The 19,286-nt window shown below is 41.7% G+C and overlaps 1 protein-coding gene across 4 annotated transcripts in view; it reads right to left on the reverse strand.

Annotated features, from left to right (window-relative positions):
* Positions 1-8,484: 8,484 nt before the first annotated feature.
* The window catches only part of SYK (spleen associated tyrosine kinase), a 44,544-nt gene continuing 33,742 nt past the window's right edge, over positions 8,485-19,286 (reverse strand). For all 4 annotated transcript variants that reach the window (XM_048931715.1, XM_048931711.1, XM_048931713.1 and 1 more), the window contains 7 exons: positions 18,605-18,698; positions 17,773-17,950; positions 16,519-16,728; positions 15,923-16,112; positions 14,487-14,627; positions 14,129-14,241; positions 8,485-10,003 (listed from right to left, as the gene is read on the reverse strand). In XM_048931715.1, the coding sequence (XP_048787672.1) occupies positions 9,931-10,003; positions 14,129-14,241; positions 14,487-14,627; positions 15,923-16,112; positions 16,519-16,728; positions 17,773-17,950; positions 18,605-18,698 (999 nt within the window). In that variant the 3' untranslated portion in view covers positions 8,485-9,930. The remainder of the gene's footprint in view (positions 10,004-14,128; positions 14,242-14,486; positions 14,628-15,922; positions 16,113-16,518; positions 16,729-17,772; positions 17,951-18,604; positions 18,699-19,286) is intronic.

The raw sequence follows: 19,286 nt of genomic DNA on the forward strand, positions 1-19,286 counted from the left end.
CACTTTCAAACAGCTTAGGACATTCATATTTTGCAGAGGACGACAAAGCTTGTCCTCAAAACCCAAGCAAACCTTCATTATATTTCTTTGTTAAGGCCTCAGTTCCCTTGTAATTAAATCATACAAGAAATAGCCTACATAAAGTAGGCCAATGCATACAGGAATGTATTGGAATACTAGCTTTTTTAGTTGTTGTTTTTTAGGGTTTGTTTGTTTGCTTTAATATAGCTGGCACAAAAAAAAAAAAAAAAAGCTGTGTGAACATAGGGAACAAGCTGAGAGCTTTGTACTAATGCCTGTGTACTCAGAGTTCTGTGAGTTCTGGTTTGCATTATCTGGCTACAGCGTGACACTGGAAAGTGAATTTCTGAGACATGATTCAATCTGTATTTCATCCTGTAATCTAACTTATGCAGCACTTCAGCTCCAGCAAGAATCCCTGGCTTGTCCTGCCTACTCCTTATGAGCAGAAACCACAGAAAGATGCGGAATGCCACGCTTGCTCCTTCCAGTAGCTACAGAGCAGACAGATGGAAAGGAAGTCATGTTGGCTAAGGAGCTTAAAAATAGTACCTATTGCCTATGTTGCTACATGATTCTGGGGAAGATTTAAAAAAAAGTAAAAATCAATGACAGCATCAGTAAAACATCTGCAAGAGAAAAAAATAAAATAAAATTGTTCCTTTGGAACATGCAGAAATATAGAAGATACCCCACTGCAAAGTAGGGCAGGAGGCTCCTGTCACACCACTGCCATCTGGTACCAAATTTCTCTACCATTTTTTATTTCCTTTAAAGACACCATATTGCCTAGCAAAACAGGAAGGGTAGGAGTCATCCCCTGGCATAGGCAGGAGTGCACTGTGTGTCTTCTCCTGGTGCTACCTGCCCCCTGATCTTTGTGGAGTCAAGGATGGCTGCTGTACTCCTCTGCTGCTAGAAGAGCTGTACTGATAGAAATTGCTGGATTTGGGGAATCTCGTAGGAACAATGGAAACCTTACTGAAATAGAACGGTACTTTTCTGGGAGTTTATACTGAGCTATGGCTAATATCTCTCATGGAAAAGCAGAGAAGCATTGGTTTCAAAGTATGTATCTGTTGGGGAAAAAAACACTGGAATTAGACACACTGTCAATTTACAACCATGTTAATGCAATCAGGATAAAATACCCCTGAATCCCACTCCTTGGAAAACGTGAGCTGGTAACTGTGGTGTAGCTCTTCACATCCCTCCTGTCCCTGGCTCCCAGCCTCTCCTATGCAGTTTTCTTGCTGTCTTCTAGAAATATGACTCACAAACAAGCTCAGTAATTCTTTGCTAGCTGGTCATTGCTTCAGGATATTGGAGGATGTTGCCCGATGTGCCAGTCAGATAGAAATCATGGGGCTGACAAAATCTGCACACAAATCAGAACAAGATCTACAGCTTTATGACTGTAAAGCAAAGGGAGGCAGTAGCACAGGCAGTCATCTTAACAGGTAGGAGAAAAAGATAACGTACAGATGCATGTGCGTGTAATGGTTTTAAAAAACGAAAGTCTTCAAACTTCTTTTTTTGGCAATGCTGCAGGATGATTGCAGGATGATTGCAGGATGCAATGAGCATTCCTGCAGAGTGATGCTTGCACTGCACCATGGGCTGCTGGCTCACACTATTTGCTGTGATACTGTTACACCTTTGCAACAGCTGAACTGGGGAACGCAACACCTAGGTCTGACACAAGGTGGCACACAGCATGCCAGGCAGGCAGCTCAAGCTGTGGCAATGGGACGTGCCCACAACAGGCATTCATTCAGCTACAGAAGTCATCTAGGTGCAACCAGCTCTTGCCCTAACAGCTCATCTACATCTACAGTGGTAGACAGACACAGGGAGTTAATGGTCTGTGTACCTTTACTCTGGGCTGGTCATCAAAGAGATATTTAAAATCAAAATCATGAATATTAATGAACAACAACGTATAGTGCTTGCCCTCATTTTCCCTGCTTCTCTGATTGAGCACATCTCCTGCCTCAGGAAACAGTGGTTAGGCTTGATGCAGAATTAATGATAGTCTGAGAAAGCCAGTGAGTGTTTGCCTCAACTGACATATACGCAACAGAAAAAGGAAAAAAAAAAATAAAATTGGATATTAATACATAATGTTAGCCTGGCTCCAGAGAGCTCCAGGTAATTGATGCTGCTTTCAGTGAGGTTATCAGTGTGTTGCTTTGACTTTTGTTTCACTGGAATTCATGGTGAACTGCAAGCCTGAAGGAAGGTATGCATGCCAAAGGCCTGCCTCTTCCTCTACCATTATCCAACAAATTATTTCCCTACACACTCTGCCTTTCTGATCCTTGCTGCATGCCCCACCCACATTCCTCCCCTCCTTTTCCAGCTCCAAGGCTGGCTACAGACTTTGGGGTATCAAGGCAGGCTGTGCACCCCCAATGACAAGAAGGACTTGCTGGAGAGCCTGGCTACTCCCCAGCACCGCTAGGCCCACCTGCAGGGACGGCCAGGACCAAACATGTCATGCCATAGCTTTGAGCTGCACCACACTGTGCAGCACTGGCACAGAGCTGGGATATGGATCACAGTGTGTATGAGGTGGCTCTTTTCTCTCCAAGCCTGGGACTGTTTAGCCTCTTGTGCTGTTTTTCTATTTTTCTTCACTGTGGTTGTCAGGAATCATGTGGTTCTTCTTCTTTTTTAAATCATTTTCTGCTGCGGAACAGCAGAGCTGTCAATAATTCTCCCTTTTTCTTTTTGTATGAGCAAGACACTGTGGGTAAGCTGTTCCACCCCACTTAGAATGCAACCATAGGCAATGCAAAGTATAGTAAGTATCAACAGAATTATTGCTAACCAGCATAAACCTTCCTTAGTTAGTGCTAATAACCAGGGTGAAATGCCACCAAACAATGAACTCAGCTACTTATCAAATGGGTTCTCATTCACAAGAATTGACTGAGTGTTGCTTTAACCACTGTATCTGAAAGGTTAAAATACAACACAATCCATCAAAGTCTTCACACCCATGTCCCATCTCCCCCATCCTTGGAAGAAAGTTAGTGTAGCCTTGGAAGTATATGCAGGTCCGTTATTGTTTTCCACCAAGTGACACGCTATCTGCAGTCTGCAGAGACACAACAGCAGGTGACATGAACAGGGCGGGAGTGAAGCGTCGGTGGTGAAGTGGAGGGCGAGTGCGGTGAGCATCATAGGTGGAGCCGAAGGCGGGAGCGGGATGAGCAGCAGGAGCAGAGCAGAAGGCAGCAGCGACGGGATGAGTGGCTGGGGTGGAACCGAGGGCAGCAGCGACAGCGGGGGGGGGGGGGGGGGGGGGGGTTGCGGTCTCTCTTCTGGCGAGGGGGAAATTCTTCTTTGTCGAATTCCTTTAAGTCCTTCCATTATTTGGTGCCATACAGGTAAAGGCTTAGCAGCCATTCTGTCTTAAGTAATAGCCATCTGCACTTGTAAGGAAGGTATGGGGACATAATCAACCCCCCCCTAGCTTGAGCCAACCAGCATCTTCAGATGATCCCGCTAGCTAGAACGAAACAGCTACCTGCTGTTCTAATTTATGCTTCTTATCACCAAACTTGCTCTACTCTTCTTCCTCAAAGAATGTCCCTGAATATACGAACAAGTCCTCTGCCTCATCAAAGGCTAGTAATCCCAGCACTTGCTTAACAGTACCTGTATCCACCCCTCGCTTCTGAAAGAAGAACTGTAATAAATTCAGGGCTACCTCTCCTTCCTGGCCGCCTGTACCACACCTTCTGGCAGGATATCTGCGGCTGCATAACGATATCAGGCACCAAAGGAGGTGCCCTGATCTGCCACAGGGACATGATGGGGGTCCCTTTAGCAATGAAGATCGCAGTGTTGACCACAATATCAGTAGGCTACGTATCTGTTACTGGAGGCACTACTGAGCCTCCCACCTCCAACAATCTTCCCCAAGGTGCAAGTAGGCCACACCACTTGGGTCCTACCTGCACCTTCCAGGGCCATTTTATTTTATGGGTACCTGGGTCTAAATTCTCAGGGGCAGGGAGCAGAATATTATTTTCTTTACCAATCTGGGGTCTTACCTGATGATCAGTGCTTGTAATTCAGATCCTAAGTGGGGTGGCCCATGTCATCTGCAACATCCTCAGGGCACTGGGTCTGCCATCTCGAGGTCTTTCATTCAGGTCCAGCAGGGTTTCATACAGTCTTTTCATCCACCCCTGCAGGGACTGGGAGATCTTCTGGAGCTTCTTTCAAGGGTGATGAAGACAGACTACTCCTTTGGCTGAGGTAGGTGACCCATCATGCCACTGTTTGTGCTTGGGCCACCCCTGTCTTAGGAAGGTGGGTCAGATCTTTCATCCACCTCTGAATCTGCAGAGGGGTCTTGACTATAACTTCAACTGTTTGAATTATTGGCTCTACTGCCTGTAATGCCAAATTGGCAACCAATAACTGTTTTTCAATAATACCGTATCTTTCTTCTGCTCCATGCCAGACCTGAAACCAAAAACAAATGGGGGTCCAAACAGAACTCTGGCATTGCCACAGGCCCCAGCTGAAGCTGTCTTGAGTAACGTGAACATCCAACTCAGCTGGGAGGGTAGGATCAAATATACCCAATGCCTGGGCTTGTTTAACTGCAAGTTTTGCTTGTTGGAAAGCATCCTGTTTGGTTTTCCCCCAGTCCCATAGCTGCCCCTTTTTTGTGAGTCTCTACAGTGGCCTTAGCAGCTGCCTCTCTATTTCCTCTCTATTTGGAACAACGAAATCTTCTAGGTTCCATGTCTTTGTTGGTACTCTTTCTATGAGCCTTACACTTGATTTCTTAGGGTAGTTTTGAAATTTTTGATTGTCCTTTAGTTGTCTCCAAAGCTGGAGAAGGACATGTTTGGGCTAGTGGTCAATCTTAGCAAATTGGACCCCAGCCCGAATTAAATCATTAAACATTTGTTTTCAGGAGACTCTTACGGGTCCCGATTCAGTAGCTTGAGTAGCCGGTATTTTGGTTTTAATTACCGGTAGGACCTCTGCTTCTTCCAACATCCGAACGTTGCGCCTAGTCCACAGGCGTTCTGTTTCTCCCAGGTCGGCCACTAACTGGGCAGCCTGCTGGACTACAGCTTCTGAGGCCACCAGAGGATTTAATACAGAGACTAGGGTACCATAGAGATGAGAGGAGCTTGCTGTAAAATCAAGTCTCTCATCATTGCTGAAAATCTGACCATATCAGGGCCATCAAATGTGTCTTCATAGATAGCTTCCCTTACGCCCAGTTCACAGGTATAATTCTGAAGGTCCTCCATGGAGGACCACATTCCTGTATGTAGCAGTATATCAGATTTATTCGGCAATACCATACGGCAGGCAGCCATTAACCATTCTATTATGGAATGGTTTTCATCAAGATACTGATAACCAGCATATAACCTCTGCCTGAGAGCAGGATGGACAGTCATGGTGGCCAACTTGGCTATTTCCAGGCCATTCACCAAAACACTTTCTGCCCCAGAATCCCACAGTCTTAATAACTAAGCCGGCACACTTTCTCTAGGCTTCTGCCAAAATCGCTGTACTAAATCCATCAATTCTGTTGCTGTGTATGGCCGGGCAGTTACATACAAATGAGCAGTCTATCTCTGCTAATTTTAATTGCTGATTTAATATCCCTTGTATTCAACACAGATACAGCCTTTTTCCTTTAAAAAAATATGTGAAATATTCTTGTGTGGCCTTAGACAATGTTATATTTGATCATCAGTATGTGTCCATTTAATTCCTGTTAAGTCTTCTGTCAGTCCATGCCACACTCACACCTTTCCATGCACCTGTGGGATGTATTCTGTAGTGTGTTACTGCAATTTCCCATTTACGGCATCACATACAGAAAAGGATCACAGAGGGTGTCAGAAATACTTCACTAATATCCACAACCAATCATTCACAGTATAAATCATTCACAAACTGTACTCATGCAGAGCTTTGCTTTGCATCAATCAGTAAATAGATTAGCAAGTTCCTCTGGCCCAGCCAGCATGGGTTCACAAAAGGCAGGTCATGCCTGACCAACCTCATCTCCTTCTAATGACTGGGTGACCAGACTGGTAGATGAGGGAAGGGCTGTTGATGTAGTCTTCCTAGACTTCAACAAAGCCTTTGACATGGTCTGTCACGGTCTTCTTCTGGGAAAACTGGCTGCCCGTGGCCTGGACAGGTTACCCTTCTTTGGGTAAGGAACAGGCTAGAGGGCCATGCCCAACGAGTAGTGGTGAATGGAGTTAAGTCCAGCTGGTGACCCGTTACAAGTTGTGTCCCCCAGGGGTCAGTACTGGGGCCTGTCTTGTTTAATATTTTTATTGATGACCTAGATGAGGGGATTGAGTGTACAAACTGAATAACTTTGCAGATGACACCATGTTGGGAGGTAGTGTTAATCTGCCTGAGGGTAGGGAGGCCCTTTCAGAGGCATGATTTAGGCAGGCTGGATCGCTGGGCTGAGGTGAATGGGATGAGGTTCAACAAGGCCAAGTGCCGGGTTCTGCACTCTCGCCTCAACAGCCCCATGCAGTGCTGTAGGCTTGGGGATGAATGGCTGGATGACTGTGAAGAAGAGAAAGACCTGGGGGTGTTGGTTGGTGCTCGGCTGAACATGAGCTGACAGTGTGCCCAGGTGGCCAAGAGGGCCAATGGCATCCTGGCCTGCATTAGAAGTGGTGTGGCCAGCAGGAGCAGGGAGGTGATCATCCCCTGTACTCAGCACTGGTGAGGCTGCACCTCGAGTATTGTGTTCAGTTTTGGGCTCCTCACTAGAAAAAAGACATTGAAGCCCTGGAACGTGTCCAGAGAAGGGCAACAAAACTGGTGAGGGGTCTGGAGCACAAGTCTTATGAGGAGCGGCTGAGGGAGCTGGGATTGTTCAGTCTGGAGAAGAGGAGGCTCAGGGGAGACCTCACTGCACTCTACAACTTCCTGAAGGGAGGTTGTGGTGAAGAGGGATTTGGCCTCTTCTCACAGGCAATGAGCAGGACACGGGGTAATGGCTGCAAGTTGTATCAGAGGAGGTTTAGATTAGACATAAGGAAGAACTGTTTCTTGCAGAGAGTGGTCAGACACAGGAATGACTGCCCAGAGAGGTGGTGGAGTCACCGACCCCGGCAATGTTCAAGAGGCATCTGGATGACGTGCTGCGTGATGTGATTTAGTGCTTGTGGTGGCAATGGTGATGAGGAGACAGTTGAACTAGATGATCTTATAGGTCGTTTCCAACCTTGTGATTCTATGATTCTTTGATTCTGTGCTGCACTGACACAGCAAGAACCAGGACAGTATGGACTGCCAGCAATAGTCATGCAAATGCATCAGCCTAAAAGCATTCATGTATTGCCATCTCCTGGCAGAGCCATGTACAGCTGCCTGCGCAGAGGCCCTTCTCAGAAGCTCACTTTTTTGAACCAATATGTATTTCAGAACTCCAAAACAGATGCCTCCACTTCTAAGAGAGTCTTCATGTGTGTGTGTGTAATGCAACATTAAATCCTGCATGGCTGATACCTGACATGGTGCAGAAATCCCTGGATAGCTGATGTAGTGCACTGACTCTCAACACCTCTAATTTCCCAGATCCAGCACAACATCACTGAAAAGCAGTGTTTTGGAAAGGGTTAGGTGCAAAAATAACAATGCATATTTTTAAAGATTTTGAGGAATTAGTTGGTTTATCTGTTCTGCCAGGTACCACCCTGTGCCAATAAGGAAGTCTTCAGTGTTGCACAACAATCACAGCAATTCAGCAAGTATACAAGCTTTGCACATCAGCAGCAAATTCAGAAATTTGAATCATTCTTGTTAAAACAATGTATTTTCTAAAACAACGCATTTAATCTCAGTTTTAAAAGTTATTTCACAATATTTCATATTCTTTATGTAATTACAGAATAGTGAAGCTAAGAACAATTAAGTAACCCTAGAAAGAGACATTTGCTGCAGAGAAAAATGAAGAACTATTCCTCCAGTTTTCTTTAGCTTTCTTGAATGTGGTAGAACTTAAACACACATATATATTGCAAGGAAATAGTGCTGTCAGTCACTGTACAACTGGTTTTGATTTCTGCAACTGTTTTGCAACTGTTATCCCCATGAATGTTCCAATTGCACATGTAGAGCTTGACAGTTTCTCTGCAACAGAGATAATGCTAAAAAAACAGCTATATATAATCACAAGCAACAGCTACACGAGCAGTTCTTGTAGAAAAACGTTTGTTAAAAATAAATCAAAAAATGAAACCATCATCAATGTAAGTCATGTTTGAATCACATTTAAAACATGACCTTTACACTCACTATCTTTCAGTAGAATGTACTTTCTGAAGTATCTTGCACTGGATTCCCAAATGTTAAACTACCAAAATCACTTAGCTTTTATTTTAAAATAAACCATAAAATTAGTATCAAGAAATACATTGCTTCACAGTAAATCCAACGTTTTTATAGCTGTATTTTATTCATATAATTTCACTTCTCAGTGTAACTGCCCAAAAATATCACCGCATTGCTAAGAATGTCCTGTTCACATAACAATTGAAAACATATGTTCCAAACATCTGTATGCAATAGGTATATCTAACTCTAAATCTTTTCATATTTCTTTAAAATCCCTGTATCTAGTAGACTCCTGAAATATACACAGGTGCCTGTCAAATGGCTGCTTGTGGGGAACACAGAGAAGAAATTTTGATTTCTAGAATATTTAAAATGAGATTGAACAAAAATACATACAAGTAAAAACTGGGGACAGAAGTTGATTACATAATTTATATTATCACTGCTATACCTACACAGTACTGGAAACTCTGCTTGGCGCATCACAAAACCTATGGTAAGACAAACACCTTTTTCTGAGATGTTCACAATGATTAATAATGCTAGAATTTAGGAAAGGACAAAAGTAAAGTGAATATCCATGAGCCTATTTCAAAATACTTGAGCTGGGAGTGAAATTGAGCTTCAGAAGTTATAAGCTGTGGTGAATAACCACATATGCTTTTGAAGAAAGGTTTGGAAAAAGATATGGTTCTGCTTAAAATACAACACAAGAAGCTTTGGTATATCCAAAGACAGTGTAAAAGATGTATCTAGAGAAGGCTGAAACATGAAGCAAAGTTGCTGCTCCTTCAATTTTCAAAGCATAATTGTCTTTTCAGGAACTGCAGTGATGGACTTCAGGTTAGAAGACTAATTGCTTTGGTCTTTTGTCCCAAGGTGAGACCAAGCCATTGAATTCCCTGGTTTTACCATTAATAAAGTAATTCCCATTTGGGGATACCACAAGAGAGGAGATGGTAACACCTTTTATTTTTCTACATTTTAGAAATTCACATCTCCCAGCTCCTGACTGCAAATGTTACTAACAAGAAGAATACAATTTGGTTATAAAGTAGTGGGGATAGAATCAAACACAATGTCAAAGTAACTGACACCGTCACAGTAAATTTTTTTTACAGTGAAAAATGTTTATGCTATTCTTTCTCAAATAGGGAGAAGGCTGGAACAACACAATTTGAGAGCTAAGAATATTAACAACAGAAAATTAAATCCCCATCTGCACTCAAATATGTAAGAGGAAGAGGGTTGAAAGACTTTAAATAGGTTTTACATGACAGAAGAATGTAAAGATAATAAAGCTGTAAATAAAATGGAACGTAATGGAAGTCTATGCATCTGCACTTATGTTGTGCTGCTCTACTTTGGAGCTTGACATTCTGCAAAAAAAGCCAAAAAAAAAAAAAAAAAAAAAAAAAGGCAACCTCACAAACAGAGCTTAGCTCTCAACTGTATATGGCGAGGGTGACAGTACAAAAATAGGTCACTTCGTTTCAGAATTTGAACTGCTTCTCTTTGCTGAAGAAAGGCAAGCTGCTGCTCACGTGGCTAGTGGGCAATGTCGTAATAGTAGTTCCGTAATCGCAACTCCACGGAAACGAATCCTGGTCGGTCATCAACACTGTGGAAACATGACAAAGTATCACCACAAAGGACTGAGAAAGCTGAAGAGGTTATGTGGGCCTTGCAATAGCTGGCACTTCACAGCAGTGACAACTCCTAGAGGCTGTTACAGTACTTAAAGGCTACCAAAACACTGCTACAAAATGAATACCAGGAGGTTAGTATTACTGCATCGCATTCAGTCAGTAGATTTATTGTCATCAAAGTTATTTTGTGATTGTGGAAGGTATTATAGGAAATGGTAAATCAGCCTCAATTAATTTGCTACTTCATTTACTTCAGTAACAATCTAGAGAAAAGAATACTTATAATGCATTAGCTTCCTTATAATCAGTTCTACAATCATACAGATAAGCTTTGTGCCATTAAGGATAGCCTCTATAAACACTACATAGCTGTACTGTCTTGATTTCCTCTATATCTCACCTGTTTTGATTTGGAAGAATATGACTAAGCTGATGAGAAGTTCTGACAATAATGTGTTACATATTGAGATAGCTGCACTGCGTAAACAGAACTTTTATTTTTTTTTTAGTTTTTTTTTCCTTTCAAATATTTGGGATATTCGAGTACAAATAAAAAGCAATACCTTTTATAGTACCTTTACTAAACTTAATGAAAGTGATTCTGTTTCACTCTGTAACTGCTGCTACTTTGCTGTAGAAAAAGGGCAGAAATTTAATGGCTCCATGTTCTTTCTAGAATACTAGATGTAATAAAATTAAGAAAAAAGCAAGTTTTCTAGAAAGGAAATAACATAACTCTTGAAATAGAACCTAAATATCTTTAGTGAACATATTATTCACATATTCTCCAGATAGTGAATTGGAAGAGTAAGCCACATTACAGTGGACTTTGTTTTCTTTATGGAAACCTTTTTACAGCTAAAGATAACTTCAACAAAGGAATTCTACTCCCAGTCTTTACTTCAGTTCGGGATTTCTCCTGACCTAGATGCAGCACCCTGCATTTGGCTTGTTGATCCTCATTAGGTTCACATGTGCTCTCTTTTCAAGCCAGGTCCTTGTCCAGGTCCCTCTGGATGGTATCCCTCCCTTCCACTGCAACAACCACACCACTCAGCTTGGTGTCAACTGCAAAGTTGCTGAGAGTACACTCAGTCTCATAATCTAAGTCACTGATACAGATATTTGCTGCGGAGACTAGCTTCTGAGCAGGTAAGTCTGTACTGGCAAGGGATCTGGAGTAAAAAGTCCAACCAAAAAGCTCTTTTTAAGGCTTTTTAAATGCACTTTTGAGGCTAGCATCAACACTGCACTTGTGCTGGGAGCTGGCAGCTTGTGGGCAGGCTCCAGAGTCACCGGGGTGGAGCTGGCACATTAGTGGCATAGTTTAAACACCCGCCCTCAACCTTCACACCTGATAATAAGCTTTAAATAGCTTTGGGGAGCTTGCTTCCACCCACAGAACACGCCAGGTGAATAATAACCATTGTTTCTGCTCACTGAGAAAGGGAAGGTTCAGTAAGTGAGCATAGCACACACGTCCCATAGGGTGCTACATTTGTGTGTGTGGGAGGTGGGTCTAGTGGTGAGAATTGTAAGCTTTGGTCCCTCCTTGCTCAAGAGACTGGCTTTCTTTTTCAGTCTCTGAGACCACAGGCTGAAACATGGTCTCCACCAGACAGCAGACTTATTCTAAGAAGACCGTGGTGACCCAGACAGAGAGCTTGCTGAGAAATGTCACTGTTCAGGTCTCTGGCTGCAGGGAGTGCCTGAGTCTACTTCTGCCCAGGGAGAATGGCAGGGACTCCACTTGAGTGAGGTGTGAGCAGGTGGACTACTTAGCCTAGTGGTGGAACTTAAAGATGAGGTGCAAAGACTTAGGGCCATCAGGGAGTGTGAGCGGGAGATTGACTGGTGGACTAACTTGCTGGCTTACCAGAGGGAAGGATTCTGGGAAAATACTCCCAGAAAGGTGGTGGTCCTGTCACAATTGGACAGACCTGGCTGATGAGGAAGGTTGGAAGAGAGTCCCAACTCAGTGTCACAGGAGACACCCGCCTGTCTAGCCCACTTCCCCAGCTCCCTTTAAGCAACAGGTTCCAGTTGCTGGAAGTTGAAGGGGAGGTGAATGAAGAGGGATGGAGGATCTGCCTAGGAGAGAGCCTAGGGCGAGGTGTTCACCCCCGCGCCTTGAGACTGCCTCTGACAGTAAAGAAAGAAGGGTGGTCGTGGTGTGTGACTCCCTTCTCAGAGGAACAGAGGGCCCCATATGCAGACCTGACCTGTCAGGGCCATCAGGAAGTGTGCTGCCTTCCTGGGGCTCAGGTCGGGGACATAACCAGGAAACTCCCTCAGCTGGTTAGGTCATCTGATTATTTTCCATTACTTGTAGTTCAGGTGGGCAGAGATGAAATTGCTCAGACAAGCCTACGCATGATGAAAAAAGATTTGAGGAGTTTAGGGCGTTTAGTTCAAGGATCTGGAGCTCAAGTGATCTTCTGCTCTACACCTTCAGGGCCAGTAAGGGACACTGAGCAGGACTGGAAAGCACGAGCAATGAATAATTGGGTCGGAGGCTGGTGTCAAGCCAGGAACTTCGGGTTCTTTGATCATGGGGCAATTTACTCAGCCCCTGCCTGTCTGTCTGTGGAACCCACCTATCTCAAAGGGGGCAATGAATACTAGCACAGGAGCTAGCAGGGCTTATTGAAAGAGCTTTAAATTAGCTACAAAGGGGGAAGGGGACAAAACAGGCCTCACAAGAGATGAGCCTAGGGGAACGATGGTGAGCTGGGGGTGAAGTGCATCCACACCAATGCACGCAGCATGAGCAACAAGCAGAAAGAATTGGATGCAATGTGAGTCAGGCTAATTATGACCTTGTTGCTATTACTGAAACATGGTGGGACCACTCACATGACTGGAGTGCTGTGATAGGTGGCTACAAGCTCTTCAGAAGGGATAGACGAGGAAAGAAGGGTGGTGGTGTGGCCCTTTATATTAAACACTGTTTCAAGGTTGAAGAGCTTGGGGTTGAGAATGATATAGTTGAGTGTCTGGGGTAAGGATCAGGGGGATGGCTGTAGGGGTGATATCTTGGTGGGGGTCTGTTACAGACCGCCTAATCAGGATGAAGAATTGCACAAAGCATTCTATGAGCAGCTCGTGGAAGTCACACGGTCACCAGCACTTATTCTCATGGGAGACTTCAACTTCCCTGATATATGTTGGAAATGTAACACAGCACAGAGGAAGCAGTCCAGGAGGTTTCTAGACTGTGTGGAAGATAGCTTCCTTACGCAATTGGCAGGAGAGCCTACCAGGGGTGGTGCTCTACTAGACCTGGTCTTCGCTAACAGAGAAGGACTGGTGGAAGAAGTGAAGGTTGGGGACTGTCTTGGGCAGAGCGACCATGGAATTGTAGAATTCTCCAATCTTGGGGATGTCAAAAGAGTGACCAGCAAAACTACTTTCTTGAACTTCCAAGAAGGCGCTTGTAGCGCGGGTCCCTTGGGAGTCGCTTCTCCAGGGTAAAGGGGCCCAGTAAGCCTGGATGCTCCTCAAGATGGAAATCGTAAAGGCACAAGAACAGGCTGTCCCTGAGTGCCATAAGGCAAGCCGTGGGGGAAGACGACTGGTGTGGATGAGCTGGGAACTACTGTTGAGACTCAGGGAGAAAATCAAAAGAAAAACTGAAAAACTGGAAAGAAAAAAACTGAAAGAAAAAAGAAAAATTGAGACATAGAATGAATAAGTTGACAACAGAACTTTGAAACTGCTGTCCTGGAAATCAAAATGAAATGAAAGAAAAATGTTTCCTTAATTTCAAACTTACTTTTCTAAATATGTCAGACTGACTTTTTGGTGGAGTAAATTGTTTTTGATGGAATAAATTGCTTTTGATGATAGACAATTTTTTGTATATTTTTGCTCAAGCAAAAAATAGATCATCTGTGCAGAATCAGATTCCTGTACTATACTCATTACTTCACATTGTTCTCTTTTGAAAGCACAACTGACTCCTTCCTTTTCAGATTGCTTGTAAGCTGAAATCTAGTTGATGCAATATGCTTTGAAATATTCTTATTTCATGCTTTCTAGCTACCAACCATGTAGATTAAAATATACCACTATTAAAAGAAAGAGATCACACTCACTTGTACGTCCAACATAATTTCATTAAGTCATAGACTTCCACTGGACAGGCTTCAGGACGTTCCATTCGTTCTCCTCTTTCAATCATCTGTGCAACTTCGCCGCCTTTCATTCCCTGGAATAGGATGATCAGAGCAGTCTTCTGAGTTGCATATGATTACAGTACATGTTAGTATAGTATAAAACAAAGAGAAGTTTGGAGTTGAACTGGGGGCTATCCTTTGACTTGTCTGTTAGAACAGATGGGTTCTAAAGCCTTATTTGACCTGTAGCAACCCTTCCACGCAGGAAAAAATAGGTGATGGTTTGAATTTGCTCTACATTTTTATATTAAAAGAACTGACAGAAAGAATTACTCACTTTATAGGGCTTTTGCCCATAAGAGAATGCTTCCCACATTAAAACTCCAAAGCTCCAGACATCACTTTTGCTAGAAAACTTGTAGAAATTCATGCATTCTGGAGCATACCACTTGACTGGCCATTTTCCGTGACTTTGTGCCTAAAATACGGAATAACAGAAAATAAGAGAAGCAGACTTGAGACAGTAGCAAGTGGTAAACAACACTCATATTCACAGAAGCCAATTTTACTTGGATTTTCATGTGTTCATACTAGCATTTCTGATATAGTCTGCCTTAGAGAAATTGGCAACAGCTTCTTCAATACCATTACAAAATTGTTCCTAATCTCCCAAACTCAAATAAAGCATTGGAATTAATGCTGTGGTAAAGCAAAGCTTAGTTAAAGGACCTAACGTCGTGTTTGTTAAGCTCTGTCAAATAAAGATTTTTCAACTCTTACAAAAGAGATACCAACTTAGCCAGAAGGAGTCTAATCTTCAGATTAAGTCAGTGCTTTATTTCAGAGCACAGTAACTGCTTTGAGACAAACTGCAATTTGATGACATCATGCTAAACATGCTACAAGAGTGCAAACATCAGACCATATTGGCACAGTGCTATATCTATTGAGATAACCCTGCAGCATTTTTTGCAGTTGTGAACGGAATGAGCCTTTTACACCAGATCTCAACCCCCTGACAAACTAGGCAAGCTGGAAGTGATTTAAGATGCTGCTGCCTTTTCTGGCAGCAGTTACTGTTCCCATAGGAAGGTCATCAGAGGGAAGTATGTGCTTGCTCCTCCTCTGCAGTGTTTCGTGGTCTGGCTTATTGGTTTTAAACAACTGATGAAAGAAAAGGCAGTAGGATAGAATAATTTTAACTGTAAAAGCAATATATAGGAAAAGGAGATGCATACACTATCAGAGGCTTTAGCTCCCATTTACCTCACTAAAAGTTGGCACTTATTTTAGTATCTTTTGCTGCACAAAGATTGTGGTATTTTAAATAAAGCTGAACAAAATTTACCTACATCAAATGATTATTTCCCACCTGTACCCCTTCGACAAACTCCCCAAATCTCATTCTGTTATTTAGTTAGACAGATTGCCAACCTGTATTTTCCTTTGACATGATGCAAACCAAGTGCTAAATTAGTATTTGCAACAGAGATAGTTTCAACTTTTATGGAAGGAAATATCTCATTTCCACAGTAAATTTCAATCTTCTAATGGTAAATTTACCAAAGAAATAACTAAATAAGGGACTAGATTTTCCCTCCCTATTCATCACTTAACTTTAATCACATACTTTGAAAATTTATGATTACTACTAGCAGACTATAAAATATTTAGTGTATTTCTTCCTTTCAACTTTTAAACACAACTGCTCTTAAATAAAAAAAATCTTAGGCTATATTAGTAAACAGCTTTGACAACTTGTGCAAATCTTACCTTGTAATAATTTTCATCAGCACTAAGAGCCTTAGATAGTCCAAAGTCACTGATTTTGGCATAATGCTGGGTGACTAATAGCACATTCCTTGCAGCCAGATCCCTATGTACAAAGTTATTCTCCTCCAGATATTTCATCCCCATGGAAACCTGATGTACAAGTTCTGTTATATTCTTTTCTGTGATGTGCCTGAAAATCATAATTGAGTCTTTAAGAGGTCTGTAGTTCATTTTCATTATTTTTCAAGGAGTTCAAATACAAACTTGTTTGCGCACATTACATACATGTATAAAATATATTAGTAACAAGATCCATTTACGTTTAGCAAAGATTTAATTAGAACAGGCAACATAATAATGTCTTGATCATATCAATAAACTGTGATCATATCCATAAAGAACATCCAAAAATTCTTTTATTCAAAATGCACTATCTTACAAAAATATTTGACATTTAGGAGACATTTTCAATATAATTATGTCCCAGTGAAGATTATCTATAATAGCTAATTATTATATAAGATAAAAAGACCTTGCTCTTGTTTTTTTCTACCCCTTTGGATAAATACTATGAAATGGAATCAAAGCTTACACACCTATTTTTTTGCAAAAACTTGTTCAGTGGCCCAAGTTCAGCCATTTCCATTACTAACATCCAGGCCTCTGCTTCACATATACCTATCATTCGGACTATATATGGGTTGTCCAGTTGCTGCATTACATTTGCTTCTCTCAGTAACTCATCCTTTATGGCCGGATCATTACTCTCGTTCTTAAGAATTTTTACAGCCACTGGCTTGGCCCCCCTGCAAAAGAGAATCCCCTGGGATTAGTTGCTGAAAAATCTGCATGTAAATTTATACAATCTCCAAGTTATGTTTCTGCACACATAGTTCAAACAGTGATAAAAGATAGAACTGAATACTTGGACAGGAAGGAATCTGACTGCAATGGGAATAAGTCTCTACCAAATGATCAGAAGCAAAAGAAATAAAATGGAGAGAATGAAAACTAGAAGTAATTGTTAAAAAGTCTAAACAAGTCTGAAAACAAAATTATCTTTCCCATTCTGACTAGTCTTAACTAATGAAAGTTGAAAGATTTCCAAAAAGAGCCCTGTTATGTTGAGAGCCCTCAGAAGAAAAATTATAAGGGGTTTCTCAGCACTGATGTGTTTTGGACCTCAGACAATGCAGCACTTGCAAAGCCCCAAGGCAAGTGCTTTCACCTGCTGAGAAACTAAGTCTCCTCCTGCAACCTTAAATAGAGCTTAAATGTGAACTACTGATAAACAAAACTACAGCCCTTCAAATCCCCTCAGAAAATACCGGAAAATGAAAATTCCTCCTTGATTCTGAAAATCTGGGTTAAAGAACTGCCTCCAGCTTTAATTGGTGAAAGCATATACATAAGCTTCCATTTAAGCAACATATTGGTAACAGTTTATTATGAAGATGCATGAATAGTCAGGTGACTTGACTTCTGCCAGTATAAACAAGGTCTGTTCCTACTGTAACTCCATGATAAGAAGGCCACAATATCTTCTGTCTGTTTGAAAATCAACGTTACAGCTTCATGAAACAGGTATTCATCATACTATTTTAGGTGAGAATCCATTTGCTACAGGTAAGCTGTACATGGCTCTCTACACTATCTCACACAAAGAGACTGTGCAGACCAGTCACATGAATGCCCACACAATTTCTGGAGAAAGGCACAGAGCTTCTTACTCTACTGTAACTGATAGCAGAGTCATAGAATCATAGGAGGCACTTCCCCACTTTGAAGACAAAAATAACAGCTGGGCAGTGACTATGCTGCACTTCCTGGAGATAGAAGGAAATACTTACTTCTTCATCTTATAGAACCCTTTCTTTACAGTACCAAAGTTGCCAGAGCCAAGCTCTCCTTCCTCTAGGGTTAACAATTTCCTATCAAGAGTGACATTTTTTGGTTTAATTTCATCTGGGTCAGCATACGGACTTTCATAAACCTCAGTGTCCATGGGTAAGGCCTCTCTCTGATCACCTGCAGTTCAAGGAATAAACAAATAAGAGATTATGTGAGACTATGTTGCTTGCACAGGTGCTATATTCAACATATCCATGCTCAGTGTTAACTGCTGCATCTTTGTATTTGTCTTAAGAAAGCATTATAAAAAAACCTCATACACTCCAACTACACTCACTTTAGAACATTCTCAAAAAGAATGACTTTTATATGGTGACATCTTCTCACTTCTGAGCAATTGCTTAATGTGAAACGAGGATGTTCCTTCACAGAAGGAAGGTTAAAGACATGCTCTTCTCCTTAGCACTTCAGTGTTCAAACAGTTCAGTTCTCAAACAGTTCTTCACACCAATTGCAGTATTTGCAGCTTTCCTAAAGCCTAGGCATCAGACTGGCAGTGTGAATTCAGTGAGGCACAATTCTCTTTATGAAGGGCAAGGATACAGCTTTTAGAGTCAAGGAGGTAATAAACCTCCAACTTCTACATGGAAAAAGGGATTCCTGTTAAATCACTTTTATTATAGACACTGACATCGGGCTTGAGCTGTGACAGCGATATGCCAGTAAACAATATGGCATAAAATACAAGCAAGTAAAGAAGAAATATGGGTTGTGGTAAGAGCTCTTGTATAAAGAAAAAAGGTGGTATTTGCGTAATAAACTTTTGCCTACCTTTCTCTGCTTCTATTAGACCTCTTGCCCTTTGCAGTACATAAGGATTAAAAGGTGTTTGGTCATCAGATGAGGGACCAATAGGTGTCTGGAGCTGTAGCACACAAATAGAATTTTTAAACTGAGCAAAATATAGTAAGTTAAAAACTTTTTTTTTTTTTTTTTCCAGAAAATTATGGCATGATTGCAAGAGAAACACAGGTGAGAATCAAAGAGTAAGACAGAGGTAAAAAAAAAAAAAAAAAAAAAAAAAAAAAAAAAAAAAAAAGCTTATTAAAGTATTGAGGAAAAAAAAAGCTTATTAAAGTATTGAGGTTATTGCTTGAGTAAACATGCAGGCCAAATAACACACACATTGCTGCATCTCAAGAAGTTACAGGAAATATTTCAAAACATTAAATCTGCGAGAAGTAACTGGAATAGGTCATGCACAAATCTTATCCTGCAGATGTTAAATTTATATGCAGTTATAAATCCGCCATGTAACATTATAAATCTAATTTCTCTTTTCGCTTTTGTCTTTCTCCTCCCTCCAAGTTATCTCCAAGTTATCTCTCACCATATCTGGGCCACAGAGGAACTGCCAGAATGAATGAAAAAAAAATCCCAACAACCCTGTTTATCTCATGGATGTTACAAAGAAAATCCAATTGAAAGAAAAGAGGGTAAAAGAAAATTTAGT

The sequence above is a fragment of the Lagopus muta genome, chromosome Z (genome assembly GCF_023343835.1).
Source record: "Lagopus muta isolate bLagMut1 chromosome Z, bLagMut1 primary, whole genome shotgun sequence".
Lineage (NCBI taxonomy): Eukaryota > Metazoa > Chordata > Aves > Galliformes > Phasianidae > Lagopus > Lagopus muta.